This window comes from Pinus tabuliformis, chromosome J (genome assembly GCF_031772625.1).
Source record: "Pinus tabuliformis cultivar Carrire ecotype Pingquan chromosome J, CPIR1, whole genome shotgun sequence".
NCBI lineage: Eukaryota > Viridiplantae > Streptophyta > Pinopsida > Pinales > Pinaceae > Pinus > Pinus tabuliformis.
This window is the reverse complement of record NC_142295.1, coordinates 913,425,942-913,441,191: the sequence shown is the minus strand read 5'-3', so window position 1 is coordinate 913,441,191 and position 15,250 is coordinate 913,425,942. Positions and strand designations below refer to the sequence as shown.

Sequence of the window (15,250 nt, the reverse complement as noted above, 5' to 3'; positions counted from 1 at the left end):
TTTGGATATGTTTGTCAAGGCTTGGGCCATCTTCTGGGCAACGAATGGCTATCTACATGTTCAGTGTCTGTTCTCTGTCTATTGTCTATTCTTATGCTCGGTCTGTAATGGAGCTGTTTAATGTCTGTTCTCATGCTCAGTCTGTAATGGAGCAGTGTGTTGATGACAAAGGTTGTTCAGCCTCATCCTTATGTAAAAATATTTTGATTTACAGTTAATAGAATTAGTATTTGCACACAAAAAAAAAAAAAAAAAAAATTTGATGAGTAAATTGTTTATTATAAATAATTTATTTATTAAATGTGATTGTAATTTTTTAATATTCTTAATATTGTTCTTTAAAATTGTGAAAACTAATAATAACATTATCAAAATTTGATGAGTAAATTGTTTATTATAAATAATTTATTTATTAAATGTGATTGTAATCTTTTAATATTCTTAATATTGTTCTTTAAAATTGTGAAAACTAGTAATAACATTATCAAACCTAACCTAACAAACCTAACAATGAGTGGTAACACAAGTCTAATTAAATTCAAATAAAACAAACTTAAAAGAAAGTATAATGCCTGAAATTTGTAGTATACATAATGGTTTAGTGGGTGGATAGGGATGAGCAATGAAAAGTATTTTTGTTAAAGTTAATTAAAAAAAAATTCTAAAAAGGTTGAGTAGAAATAAGTGTTTGGTTAAATTAATGAAAGGAAGCTAAAAAGAAGAAAGAACACATGAAATTTTTAATTTAGAAAATGTTGAAGAGTTGATAATTATGAGCAAAGGTGGGGTTTTACTTAAAATAAGCTAAATGAGCTTAAAGAAAGGAAGAACTCGTGGATTTTATAGTGTAGAAAAAGGTAAGATGAAACCCAAATGGAGAAAGAAAAGTGGCTAATGAATATAAGAATGCTAAAAAAATCATAGAGTTTTACTTAAAATAAAGAAATGAAGAACTCGTGGATTTTATAGTGTAGAAAAAGGTAAGATGAAACCCAAATGGAGAAAGAAAAGTGGCTAATGAATATAGAAATGCTAAAAAAATCATGTACATTAACTACTTGTTTAATATCCATGTCATGAAAAACAAGTAGTAACACATCAAACAACCAATGACCAAAAGTTGAGATGTGAGATGAAAATGTGGGAACAACCCAAGTTATTGTGGGAGGAAACAATAGGTTGAATATGTGGAAAGGTTGAGGTGGAAACCAAGCATTTCTCCTTAGTTGAGTAGTATAATAAAAAATCAAGGAGAAACATAACATGCACATCAATCATTAGGAAGTGGCATTCTAAAAGAACTTGGTGGAAGATATAATAATGGCAGTTAACATAGTGATGCAAGCAAGAATCAAGGTGTTAAAAGTAGGGCTGATAGGAAGTCGACCCTTGATGTGGAGCAAGGGGAATCTGAGCTAAATGAGTAGACCAAGGCCATGACTTACTCTTGTTACTGCATCACTATCGTTATGTATTGTAATCTTTTGCTTTGAGCTCTTTGTGCCAAATGTAAAGAAATTGTCATGTGTAGGGTACTTAATGTAGTGGATGGTTTAATAAAAGTTATCTACCACAACTAGCTCATAACTAATTCATAGCTATAAAAAGGCAGTGTTGTTATGCACCTCTCTTGATGTTGTATATCCATGTCTTGCTATAATAATACTATAAGCAATGAGATTAGTGTAGGAAAAACATGCATAAATGTTAAACTTATTGTTATAAGTCTTGGGAGTCCATTGGGTTATAGTTAAGATGAGGTGTTATTGCAATAATATGAGAATTTTAAACCCATATAAGCATAAAACCCTAGATTCTTAAAAAGTTACCTCGAAGTGTTAGCTTAAGCAAATATGAGCAAGATGTAAGATCTCTCCCCTAAGATGGGGAGGCCACAAGTTCAACTCTCTTAATCTCCTTAGGGTGAGGTGCTTGGAACTTAGACAACAACAATTTACCCTAGTGAAGTCTACAAGGATTTCTTGTGCTTGGTTATGAGGGGAAAAATAGTTAAGTTTGATAGGATTTTAAGGTACTATTGGCTTCCACATATCATGATGCAATTAGCATGCTTAACTTTGTCTAGGAGTGGTTCAAACATATATTTAACCTTATATTAACATTGACCAACGAGTTTAGAGGGTGGAAGCGGTGGAAGATGGATAGCGAGCTCCCGCTCCCTGTCGCGCCCCTAACCTCCTGAGCACGCCTATGCCTGGCAGCCCCGCTGCTGGGCCGCAGCTCTCCGCTCCTGAACCTCTCGTCCAGGGCCTCCCGCCCTCTCTGCGCCCGGGCCTCTGGCCTTTCTTGTCTGATCGGGCCTCCTGCCCTATCCTCTTTCGGGCCTCCTGCCCTATCCGCTTTCGGGCCTCCTGCCCTTTCCGCGACAGCCCCGAGGCTGGCTGCGGCTTCTTGCTGCTTTCCCTCCTTTACAAGGCCTCCTGCCTTCTTCTCTTTCGGGCCCCTTGGCCTCCTAACGAGCTATCTGCAAGGCCCTGCGAGGAACTATGGAACCGCCTTCTCATGAGCAAGCAGAAATGGAGAAAGCCTTCGCCTCTCTCATTCCAGAGAACAACAAAGAAAGGATCCGCCCTTCAGCCTCAAAGTTTGTCAAGAAGTTGGACGAAATCCCAGAGGTCTCTCTTCCCCCAGCACTGCCAAGAAGAGTTGCTGTGGCTCTAGCAGATCGTGGCTTAGTTGGACAGTTCACGGGATTATGGCCTTCCCCCCGCATGGTCCAACGTTGGGTGGAAAGAAACTGGAATGCGATGGTCCAAGGAAAAATCGCAATAAGGTTTTGTGGAAGGGGATTCTTTACCTTCCTCTTTGAATCAGTGGAGGATCGCAATCTCATCTTCAGAAACGGCCCTTATTTCATGGACACCAGAGGACTTTATCTTAACCGCTGGACCCCTGACTTCGATCCAGAAATGGACGTCCCCAATGCGGTCCCTGTATGGGTTCATCTTCCGCACCTACCTCTCCACTGTTGGGGAGACGAATCTGTACGGGCTATCGGGAACGCAGTAGGGAAATATGTAGACAGATCGGAGCCAAAGGAGAATATGCATGCTTGTGCAAGGATATGCGTAGAAGTAGATCTGGGCAAAGGCCTACCAGAGGCAATCAAACTCAAAGTAGACCAGTGGACGCACATTCAGCAAGTGGACTACGAGCAACTCCCCTTCAAGTGTAAGGTATGTCATGAATACGGTCATTTTGCTAATAGATGCAGCAAATCTAGAACAGAAGATATTAGTAATAACGAAGCCCCTGAGGAAGCATGGGAAATAGTCAGAAAAAAAAAAAAAAAAAAAAAAAAAAAAAAAAAAAAAAAAAAAAAAAAAAGGCAAACCCCCCCGGAATCAGTTGAGCCATCATCGGAAACACCCTTCCCCTCCATTCATCCATCCAGTTCTGTGCCTCCCATCCCCTCCTCTTCTAACCCCTTTGAATCCCTGGCTTCAGAGGATCCTCCATCCCCTCCTCCGTCCCCCAAGGGCCCCAGAACCTCCCCCTCTTCTCCCCGCCCGGTCTCTCCCCCTCCAACAGTGGAGCGAATTCTAACAAGAAATAAAACAAAGGAAAACAACTCAGCCACAGACCCTCCGAGAAAAGTAGGAAGGAAATCAAACAAAGAAATAAGAGATGAGAACGCGGCAAAAGAAATGGCCACTGGGACCCAGCAACCAATGGACACCTATCTTGATAAGAACAAAGGAAGCGGGGAGAAACTAAAGGAGAAGAGTGGGATCCACAACAAATCAGGTAAATGATGATTTTGGTCTCTTGGAACTGTAGGGGGATGGGCTCCTCCCTAAAAGAAAACGCAGTCCGAGACCTTATCAAAGCAGAACATCCAGACTTCCTCCTACTCCAGGAGACCAAAATCAGTGAACAAGAATTCCAAAACAGCCTAATAAGAATTAGAAAATATGAAGGAATAGCCACAAGTGCAATAGGAACATCAGGAGGAATAGGGGCAATATGGAACAAGAGTACGTGGAAACTCATGGACAACAGGCAAAGCAGATGGTGGATCAGAATGGATATGCAAAGCACCGACAAGAAGGAGGAATACACAATATACAACGTATATGCTCCCACACACTTCAGGGACAAAGCTTCATGTTGGGACTCCCTAACTGAAGATCTTGAGACTGCCGGGGGAGGAACATTTTCCTAGGCGGGGATCTCAACTTAATAAGAAATGCAGAGGAGAAACTAGGAGGGAAATTTATGATGGACCCCTACAGAGAAAAATTGGAGGAAATTATTCAAACCCACAACCTCATTGACATACCCCCTCAAAATGGCCGTTACACTTGGTCAAACAAAAGAACAGGTAGAAATAACATCAAAGAGAGACTTGACAGAATTTTAGTTCAAGAGAGAACAGTCACCAGCTTCCCGAGGATCCGCAGCACAATAATACAGGGCTTCATCTCAGATCATAAACTAGTGGCGCTGTACTTAGACAAAGGCGAAGACATGGGTCCGTTACCTTTCAAATATAACAGAGCTTGGGATTCCAATGAAGACTTCAAAACCACGATAAAAGAAGCATGGACAACAGAAGTAACAGGCTCCCCCCACTTTGTCTGGGAATCAAAGATCAAGCTATTGCGGATTGCCATAAAAAAGTGGGCAAGAAACCACGTGATCGAGGAAAAAAAGGAAAAAAATGAATTGCAAAGTAACTTAGAGCAGTGGAATCAGGAAAAGGAAGCTGTCCAAGAAACGGAGGAAGATCAGAAGAAAGAAAGCGAGCTGTACAAAGCACTTTACAAACAGCATCGCAAAGAAGAGGAAGAATTTAGGCAGAAGTCGAGATGTTTATGGCTCAATTCGGGGGATAAGAACACTAAGTTTTTCCACAACAGCCTCAAAATGAGGAGGGCAGGAAATAACATAGAAAGGGTAATGTTCGAAGGCAAAGAACTTACGAACCAAGAGGAAATCAAGGGGGCTGCTTCTAAGCACTTCCAATCCCTTCTCACAGATGATCCTCTATATCAAGACAATCCAGATTTCGCCAATATCATAGAGAGAAAGGTCTCAGAAGATCAAAATCGTGAGCTGGACAAAGAAATATCTATAGAGGAGATCGAATGGTCAGTCAATAGTATGCCTCTTGACAAAGCCCCAGGGCCTGATGGTTTTACTGTGAGCTTCTACAAAACCCACTGGGACATCATCAAGAAAGATTACATAAGAATGGTGAAAAAATTCCACTCAAAATGCAAGATGGGCAGCAGTATCAAGTCTTCGCATTTAGCGTTAATCCCAAAAGAGCCCAATCCCAAATCCTTTGACAGGTTCAGACCGATTTCATTATGTAATGTCTCTTACAAAATTATCACCAAGATTCTGGCAAACAGGCTCAAGAAAATTCTTCCCTCTCTTATCTCGGATAACCAAGGAGGATTCCTCCCCAAGAGACATATAACTGATAATGTAATCCTGGTACAGGAGGCGATTCATAGTAGCGTGGCTAGAAACGAGAAGGGCATGATAATCAAGCTGGACATGGCGAATGCCTTTGACAGGGTAAACCACACATTTCTGAGGAATGTCCTTGGGAAGTTCGGTGTCTCAGAGCTATTTATTAACAGGGTAATGGAAAGCATCTCACAAAATTGGACAGCCCCGTTAATCAATGGTAGGCCTTGCAGCGCCTTCAAGAGCACAAGAGGCTTGAGGCAAGGATGCCCTCTTTCTCCTTTCCTCTACATCATCATGGCAGAAACTTTGAGTTTGCATTTGGAAAACAAGCGAAAGCTGAAGGAAATAACAGGAGTGGACATCATCCGAGGAGCAAAAGGGATCAATCACTCCCTATTTGCAGACGACACTTTATTAATTGGGGGTGCATCAAGCCTCATGGCCAGGAGATTCAAGACCATCCTAGACCTTTTCCTTCAAGCCTCGGGGGGCAAATTAAACAACAATAAGTGTATGATATACACCTGGAATGTACCAAGATACATAACTCAACGAATCTCCACAATAATGGAAATTCCAGCCCAATCTAATTGGTCTTACTTCATGTACTTAGGTCTACCTCTTGCTAAAGAGGCTCTCAAGAACGAAGTTTGGACCAAGCTTATTGAGAAGCTCAGAGGGAAACTGCAAAGCTGGGGGATGTACTGGCTTCACTTGGCGGGTAGATCAATTCTCATTAAAGCCATTCTATCAGCCCTCCCTATCTATCAATTTGCCATCACCCTCGCCCCTTCAAGCATACATAAACATATGGAACTGATTCTCAGAAGCTTCCTATGGAAGGGTGGAAAGCAAAACTCCAAAAAATTCAGCTTGGTGAATTGGGAAAAGGTCATCCTTCCGATTGAAAAAGGAGGGCTAGGAATTAGAGTACCTAGGCTGGCAAATATGGCAATGGGATTCAAGTTGATATGGAGAATCTTAAAAGAGAAGGGGACATGGTGGACAAAAATCATCAAAAGGAAATATCTGAATGGGATCAACAACAACATCCTCTCAGAAATAATCACTGATAGACAATGCACCCCTGTCTGGAAGTTAATAAAAAAAACACTTCCCCTCCTCAAGTTTCATATCTCCACAGTCCTAGGCAATGGCAAGCATATCAACGTGTGGAAGGACAGAATAATGGGTACTGAAGCAAAGGAAAACTCCATCAATCTCAGACCTCTACAACAGTGGATGACAGAAGCCAACCTTGAAACTCTGTTCGACATATCACTATGGGATCAAAACAGTTGGAAAGGATGGAAAACTTTGCAACTACCTACAGGTTTGGAGAATTTATGGAAAGACCTCAAGCTCTCTCTCACAGGTTCAGCTCCCACATCCAAAGAGAAAGAGGATAACTATGTTTGGGATCCAACCGGAGGCAATTACACAGTGAAAGAAGGTTACAAGGCACTCCAAAACTCAACGGCAAACAATAATTGGCATCTACACAAAGCAGCATGGAGAATTGAAAGCCTTCCTAAGATAAAAATTTTCAATTGGACCTTGCTTCATGGCAAAATCTTGACAGCAGAAAACCTTAGGAAGAAAGGAATTCAGGGTCCATCTCTTTGTTACATGTGCAGGGAGGCGGAAGAAACCATCAACCACCTATTCATTGATTGCCCAGTTGCAAGATCCTGCTGGAAACTCATAGCCAGCCCTGTAATTATTGGAGCTCTACCCAATCAGATCTCCCTCCTTCAGAAAGGTTGGGGGAAAACCTTCCCTTACGCCACCAAGAACATGAATTTAGCTAAGAGGATATGGACCAGCATCCCTTCAAACCTCTGCTGGCAGTTATGGTTAGCCAGGAACGAATGCATTTTCAAAAACAAGAAACCTAACATCACTAGCATACTGGCTAAAACAACTGCTCTTATCGCTGAAACAATTGAAGCTAATGGGATTTCTCAGGCAGACCCGGATTACAAAGAGGATAGGGTAAAGGAATGGATAGGGACATTCAAATGCAAAACAAGAACAAAAAACATAACAAGAATAGGAGCAGGACAGAATGATTGGAAACTCAGAGGGTCAAAGGAGGAAATCCACAGATGGATTCAAAACCAAAAGAGTTTCACGCTCTTCTTCGACGGGGCTTCGAAAAATAACCCAGGCAGAGCTGGAGCTGGGGGAATAATAAAAGACCCTCAAGGGAAAACAATAGTTATTTACGAGTGGGGTTTAGGCAGCATGACGAATAATAAGGCTGAGGCCTATAGCCTCCTGTTGGGGACCTCCATCGCCCTGAAGTTAGGCATTCAAAACCTCTTAGTCGTGGGAGACTCAGCGATCATCATAGCAGCAATGAACTCTGGAAAAGACTTCAGTCAAATTGCCTTAAACAGAATCAGAGGCAGAATAATGGATCAACTCAAGGGCATCAGCAAAGTGACTTACAAACATGTTTTAAGAAACGACAATGGGGAAGCTGACGAGCAGGCAAACAAAGCCACGGGAAGACTCACGGGCCAGGTTAAAGAAAATAATGAAATATATGATAGGGATATTCCATAGTAAAGACGCCCTCCCTTTGCACCGGACAACAGGTCACCTCAGGCATTCGTATCAAAGCCGCTGGATCGAGATCACCCTATCTTCATCATTCCATATCCTCCTCGACTGTCAAAACAGGCGATTGGGGACAATGCATCAGTCATCGAACTCGAGGAAGGCAGGCACGACGGGGATCCTTACAAAAATCAATCCAGACAAGATCTCAGGGAATGATCTCGCCCAGGCTGGAGACAGGCCTCAAGGACAGCAAAAAAGCAATCACAAAGATCTCTCGGACTTCAAAAACAGATTCACCACTGCTCGACTCAAGCATGAGCGAGCCCTCCTCGTCCCTATAAAAGACAGCGACTCGTTCAGGACTCTCACAACTCATGGTAAACTGAGACAGAGGCGAAGGGTTTTCTACAGGCGGGTGCTTCAGCTAGAAGGATCACCTCAGGAACAAAAGGGCAGTTCCTTGCTCAAAGACAACATCGAGCTCCTCTCGGTTAGCAATCACGATTTCCAGTCTCTCAGAGATTCCAGCGCTCCTCTAAATCTCAGGAAACGCTTGAAGAAGCTCGACTTGACTTGGAACGCAGCTACTCAACCACTTCCCAGGGTAAACGCTTCTTCCCATTACAGTGCTTTTATATATGCTAACAGTCTGGTGTTTGTCTCCAGTTTTGTTCTGAGGCCCTCGGCAAATAATCCAGTGAGCAAGCAGACCAGTGGGATCGCCCTCACGCCCACTGTCATTCCAGAAGTTCCTTGGGATACAGCTGATTTAGATTTCCACTTTAGAATGGCGGACCAGCACAACCAACCTGCTAATCAGCCTCAGGCCAGGAATACATTGGGAAGCATCTTCAACAATAAGGATTGCCACATGTGCAAAGCGCATGTAATCATGATAAATGCACTGAACAAGTAGGTTAAGGAGCTAACCGAGGATTATCATGCTGACAGAAACTCCAAACGAAAGAAATTGGAGAAAAGGAAGAAAGAAATCGAAGATTTAAAGGATCGCTGCATACACATGGAAGCTGCCATAGATCACCTCCGCTCCCTCACCGAAAGCCAGCAGGCTGAAGCCTCAACTAGAGTAAGCAGGAGAGGTCCTCTCCCGGATGACTCTGTTACCCAGCACTCCCCTTGAACCTTATGCATTGTAAATTTCGTTGGTTAGGAGGATCATATGTCAGGCAATATAGCCGTTTATTTTTAGTTTTGTGGTTAATCTATAGAAGCTACGAGGACTATGGGTCTGCGAACCCAATTTTGAACCTCAGCTCCCGAAATCTCCCTCTTTTGTACCAGATCACTGGACTGTTGGTTTTATAATATATGAGTAGACGACATTGTTAAAAAAAAAAAAAACTTTGTCTAGGATTGAGTGCAACTAATAACATTCCAACAAAAATCCTTTGGCTAGCCTGCTTAATTATGCACATGAATGAGTGCAACTAATAACACTCCAACTAGGATCCTTTGACTAAAAGGTCATGAATGAGGGGAACTTATTATGCTAAAGATGTCGAAGACTTGCACTTGGTCCCAACCTTTATCACAAATATCCATGTACAATAAATGTGAGCACAAGTATGAGAATCTCGTTAGAGAGACTTGCACCCTAATAACAATCTTGACAACATCTCATTTTCACCAACTTGACAAACCATAATTAATTAATATAAAATTTGTATACCATATTAATTTAAAAAATAATAAATTTAAAAATAAATAAATAATTTACGTCAAAATTTAAAAAAAATAAATAAATAAATATTTATTGTATAAATAATTAAAAAAAAAAACTCTCATAAATAGTGAAAAACCTAAATATAATAAAATAAAAAATTCTTAAGAATTCAAAAAATGTAAAAAAAAGATATCCATATATTCATAGTAATCAAATTAAAAAAAACAAAACAAAAACATATATAACAATAAACCAGCCACTTATAAACCTAAAATATAAAAATATAAATTAATATAAAATATATATAAATTCTTTGAACCCTCTTTGGAAATATTGAACAATCCTTTGCACCTTGGGAGTTTTGATTCCTCTTGATTTTTGGTAGATCTCGAATCAAGATGGATCTATATTGGTAATAGGCAACACATTAATAAAATATTTTAACTATAAGTCATTTTTTATTTTCACTTGTTTTATATTTATTTTCATATTTTTTAAATCTAATATATCAATTCCATATTAAGAATGGACTAAATTACACATCTTCCTAGCATTGGAAAGTGAAAATATAAGAAATTTCTAAATTTAAATTACTTTATTTTTCTCTATATAAAGTTGATATAAAATTATGTTATTTAATATAGACATTGAAATATTTTACTTATGGTTGACACTGAGATATTTTTTGTTATTAATATATTTTATTTTAAATACTACATGTAAACTAAACATAGAACGAATTACACATCATGTAATATCTTTTTTTTTTGTAAATTGCAACACTTTGTATTCATTGTCAAAAAAGGATTACATAGCTTTCATATCGAGATCCCCCCAATAGTACATAATAAGCTAAAAGATCCTTAATGCCCACTTAAAATAAAGTCACTGAGCACAAAAATGCTCTTCATTTTAGCACCATATAATACCATTGATCTTTCACAGGCCTTTCATAAGCCAGCTTCACCATTGATTCATTAACCAAATTAAAACATAATGTCATGATGACACTAGCCAAATTGCTCTTGTCAAGGAACAGGAAACACCGTCATGAAATCTAAATAGCAACCAAGGCCTGGCTTCGTCAACCTTCACAAAGATTCTTCATAACCATATATGTTGATAGTATTCGAGCTTTGCCAAATACCAACAATGCCATTACTCTTTAAAACCAACAAGAAATAGCCATAAAGCTCCCATAAACATAACAAGATTTGGCATGCCATAATGCACTCATGTTCAACAAGAGATTTGATACCAATAGGTTCATCATGCATAAGAGCTGATAAGTATCACCAAAAAAGTAATGATAGTGCTAGAATGTTTCTTAGAACAAATACGCCTAGGGCCAAATAGAGAACAACCACCCAAGGATTCATAATGCAAAGGAGCCCACATGACTAATTGAGGCCATCCAACATAGACCCATAGATCCAAATCCAATTGTAGGTATGACATTACTAACAATAGTGCTTGTGAGCCATGAAGTAACCCATAAGTGAACAATATGCACCATAACGCATAGTTGTCAAGAAGAATAAAGTGTCATCCAATAGAAAAGAAGGAATTTGTATTCACAGATAACTTAAAGACAGAACATTGAGAGACATAATCGCACGTCTCCAAGACAGAACCCAGAGAGGTCGTAAGATAAAAGGGTCGACTATAAATACTCGAGGCCATCCATAGATATACACGAACATCAATAACGTCGGCTACATCATTGTGATATCCAAAAAACTAGACAACTTTCCCCATTATAGTCAAGATTGTCAATGAGCAATACATTCTAGATCAATGTACTTCTGAGCCAAAAATATAATGAGGAACTCCATGAAGAGACCATACCTAAAGAACGCATGCCAAAATTGATGACAAAAAGACATGAAAACCCACCATCTCATGATTAAAGGATATTGCAGTCAACACCTGAAGACTATTATCTAGAGGATCTGTGAGATGACCAAAGGCATAATCACCCACTAGAAAGCCTTCTACACGGGCCAAACAAGAATCAAAATCATCTAAGCAAAACCTTTGGCTGTGAAGCATCCGTTTAAAATCCTCCAATGAGGAGAATATATTGTAATTCTCCACTTTCTTATCTTTGAAAATCAGTTGCAACAGGATAGTTATTTATGTTTGGAGGTTTTTGTGGATGAGTTTTGAGGAGTTGAGAGTCGGAGATGAATCCACAGTATGTTATTTGTCGGTGTAAAGCCAAAGAATTCAAAAACTGAAGCCACCTTTCCCTGAATCTACCAATATCAGGAACCAAAGTGATAGGGGTATTCCCTTGGCTCTTTACATTCCAGCAATAAAATTTCCTTCCTCACCTCTGGAGGAGCGGCATCAAAGAAGGTAGTGACAATGTCATAGGCAAAGGACGAACCCTTTTGCATCCTATATTGTCTCCTCCACCCCTCCTGCTACTCATTCTCTCTCTAGGAGGCATGAGCACAACTCCAAGGGAACATTGATGACAAACATTGAAAGAACCTCTTTCTATAAAGAAAGAAGAAGGACAAGACATAGAACCGTGAGCTCCCAACCTAAAGACTGTTAAATTGTCACCCAATTTCCATACCATAGGAGTAAATTCCAGCAAATTCTCGAGCTCACTACGACCCATAACATGACACACCAGATTCCACAATACCAAAACAAACAGTGAAAACACCTTATGCATGGACATAACATAGAGAGCCTATTACAACGCCCTGAACACGTAATGCCACCAACAAACACCAAACTCAGGACAATTCGATAAAATTTTAATTAAGCAAATTTACTGGGACTTAAAGCAATAGACATTGAGTGCTTCAAAAATTGAGAACAAGCAGAACCCAATATTTCCCAATCAACAACACTCACACCCACTGACTAAAAAATCACCCACAAAAACTTAGGCAAACATAAAGAATTATTAGACCTACCAAAACAATGACTCAAGACCAACAATTGTAAATTTATACCCGTGGCAAACATAAACAATCTCACTAGAGCAATAAGGAAGATAAAGCCGCACTCCAAAAGAGATAAGAACCAGATATCGTACTCGTGAATGCAGAAACCGGTATGAAATCTAAACTCCAACCACAAAGAGCAGAAAAGTGCACCCCCAATAGATGAAAATAATAGATGGAGGTCAAGTGTCTACCCTCGCCTCCGCTCACACTAACCTTGTAACACTACAAATCCATTACCATGAATCTCAATTTAAAGCGACGAGACCACCTATAAATTTTCATGTGCCCAACAACTAACTTTTGCCACGCTTTAACTAAGAAGGACATTTGGGAGGATGTCACACCCTCCGATGAGACCCTAACATCAGAAATAACACTCCCATTAGGGTCTGACCTATATTTCTCCAACAAACATTAGAGAGGCTTTTGTTATACGGGATTTACGATTGTGGACAAAAGTATCTCCCCTAGGTCCTTGGCTAACCTAGAACAACAGAGAGATAAGGAACACAATTGTTTTGCTTAAAGTAAATAGATGACGAAGTGAGGCCTACCTGAAATACTTTGCACACTTCGCTCCTTCTTTAGGTTGGAAGCCCCAGTTCCAGCTTCGAATGCCAAAATTAGAACTTGCACAGTGAGATAACACAATCCAAGAAACTACGAGATCTATGCAGTATCATCTAAGTACTTCATTCAATTTATCAACATGGTATTAAAATAAGTGAAATAACAACATCACATATAGGAAAACAAAGAATTCTTTGCATTAGTATAAATGGAAGGAGATTACAACCATAAGTAGCAGTTGATCTTGTAAAAGAGCTCCTCCAAGTCGTTGATCTTGTAGAAGAGCTCCTCCAAGTGGTTGACTTGTCCTTTCCTTGTCACAATATGCACCTCTAATCACCCTAAATGCATGAGATGATGACCACTCATTACAGTAGCATAAGGGCAAAATCACTCTCCAAAAGCCAACCCCCAACGACATAGAAGGCTGGGAATATATAGATAAGTAGGGTAAGTTGGGAGTTCTTATCCAATTACCAATCTAAGGTAAGAGAACCACCTTTGATGGAGGGATAGGATCAAAGTATAAGTGGTGAAAACTCCAAAGTAGGGAAGGATAGGATTCGAATTTTTTATCCAAGGTAAGTAGTTGAAAAAACTTCTGGAAACTCCTATAAGGGGAAGCTTCCGAAATCCCGATCATTCTCTTGAATTTCTAGAACCAACGTAGGTGCAAAGGGGAGAAACCTACTAGTGACCAATGCAGTCCACAATGGAGCAATATGATGGTGAACACACCTCAATAGGCTTACAAGGAGCGTTGGTCCTCAAACTGGCTCAGATGAAGCAATTTAGGGTTGAAACTATGGGGGATGAAGGGAAAATTCTTAGGGCTTTGTGCAAGATGGTGACAAGGGGGAATAGGATGTTGATTGATCCCATTAGGAGGTTCACTGATTGGATGTGACAAAATGGCCTATAAAAACTTTGTTCCTTCCACTAGACTAGTAAGAGGCCAACTAGCATCCAACTCAAGATTTCAAGATCTGCAACCCATATTCGTTAGGAAATCTACAACCTTGTTACCCAATCTCCTAGAGTGCAGGACTATTACATAATCCATATTTTAGAACAAACCATTTATGCTTCTAACTATACCTTCCATCCGCCAACTCTTCATTATTTCCCTGGAGGTTGTTCATTTAAAAGTTGTTGTACACACTGAATAGCAATATGTGAATCTCCATCAATCTATGACAAATGGTACCCTCACGAATAATAATATGAATACTTTTTTCCAGCACTAAAAACTCTGCCATATTGTTACTAGTCGATCACAACTTTGTGCGAAAACTCCCAAGTTTGAAGAGTTACAATCCTAGAAAACACCTCCAATGCGAGCAATTCCAGGGTTTCCCTTTGACACCCCATCAAAATTTAGTTTGATAAACCTTTTAGAGGAGGAGAGAGAAGTATTCTTTGAAATATTTAGGTCCTGAAATGGTTTTTTTTTTGGGAATTCTCATCTTCTGATTCAGATTCAGTTTCTTCGGGATCCTTGCCTCAACATTATCTACCTTCTAATCATCAATCGACCAGTAAACAACAAGGAGTGTTTCTCTTATGTTTTGTATAATCACCTCTTTAATCATTGTTGTCATTCTCCTCTTATCTCTAAAATTTCTTACATTCCTCTCCTTCCACAAATTCCAGAGAATAAAACCTTCTGCCAAGATCCAAGCCCTATTAACTATGGGGTTTTTAAATACAGAAGAATTTCATTGAGCTACATATGCCACTAAATCCTCTCTGATTCCAATTGTTGATACCATAAATGAGTAAAAGAATGGACCACACTTCCTCTGCAAATGAGCAGGAGTTAAGTACATGTTCCATAGTCTCCGCAACCATATTACAGAGAAAACAAAATGATGGCCCTTCAACACCTTTCTTTCTAATGTGATCCCAGGTTAATAACTTGTGCCTCCCCACTAACCATAAGAAAAGCGAGATTTTCAGACAGTGAATCCCAAACATGATCTTATGCCAAATAATGTCTTTCTTTAGGTTAGAA

General features: G+C 39.7%; 1 protein-coding gene across 1 annotated transcript; it reads left to right on the top strand.

Moving 5' to 3' along the window:
• Window positions 1–4,491: 4,491 nt before the first annotated feature.
• On the top strand, window positions 4,492–8,016 carry LOC149229712 (uncharacterized). Its single transcript, XM_089381112.1, has one exon. It carries the CDS (start codon window positions 4,492–4,494, stop codon window positions 8,014–8,016), a length of 3,525 nt encoding a protein of 1,174 aa, XP_089237238.1.
• Window positions 8,017–15,250: the final 7,234 nt, after the last annotated feature.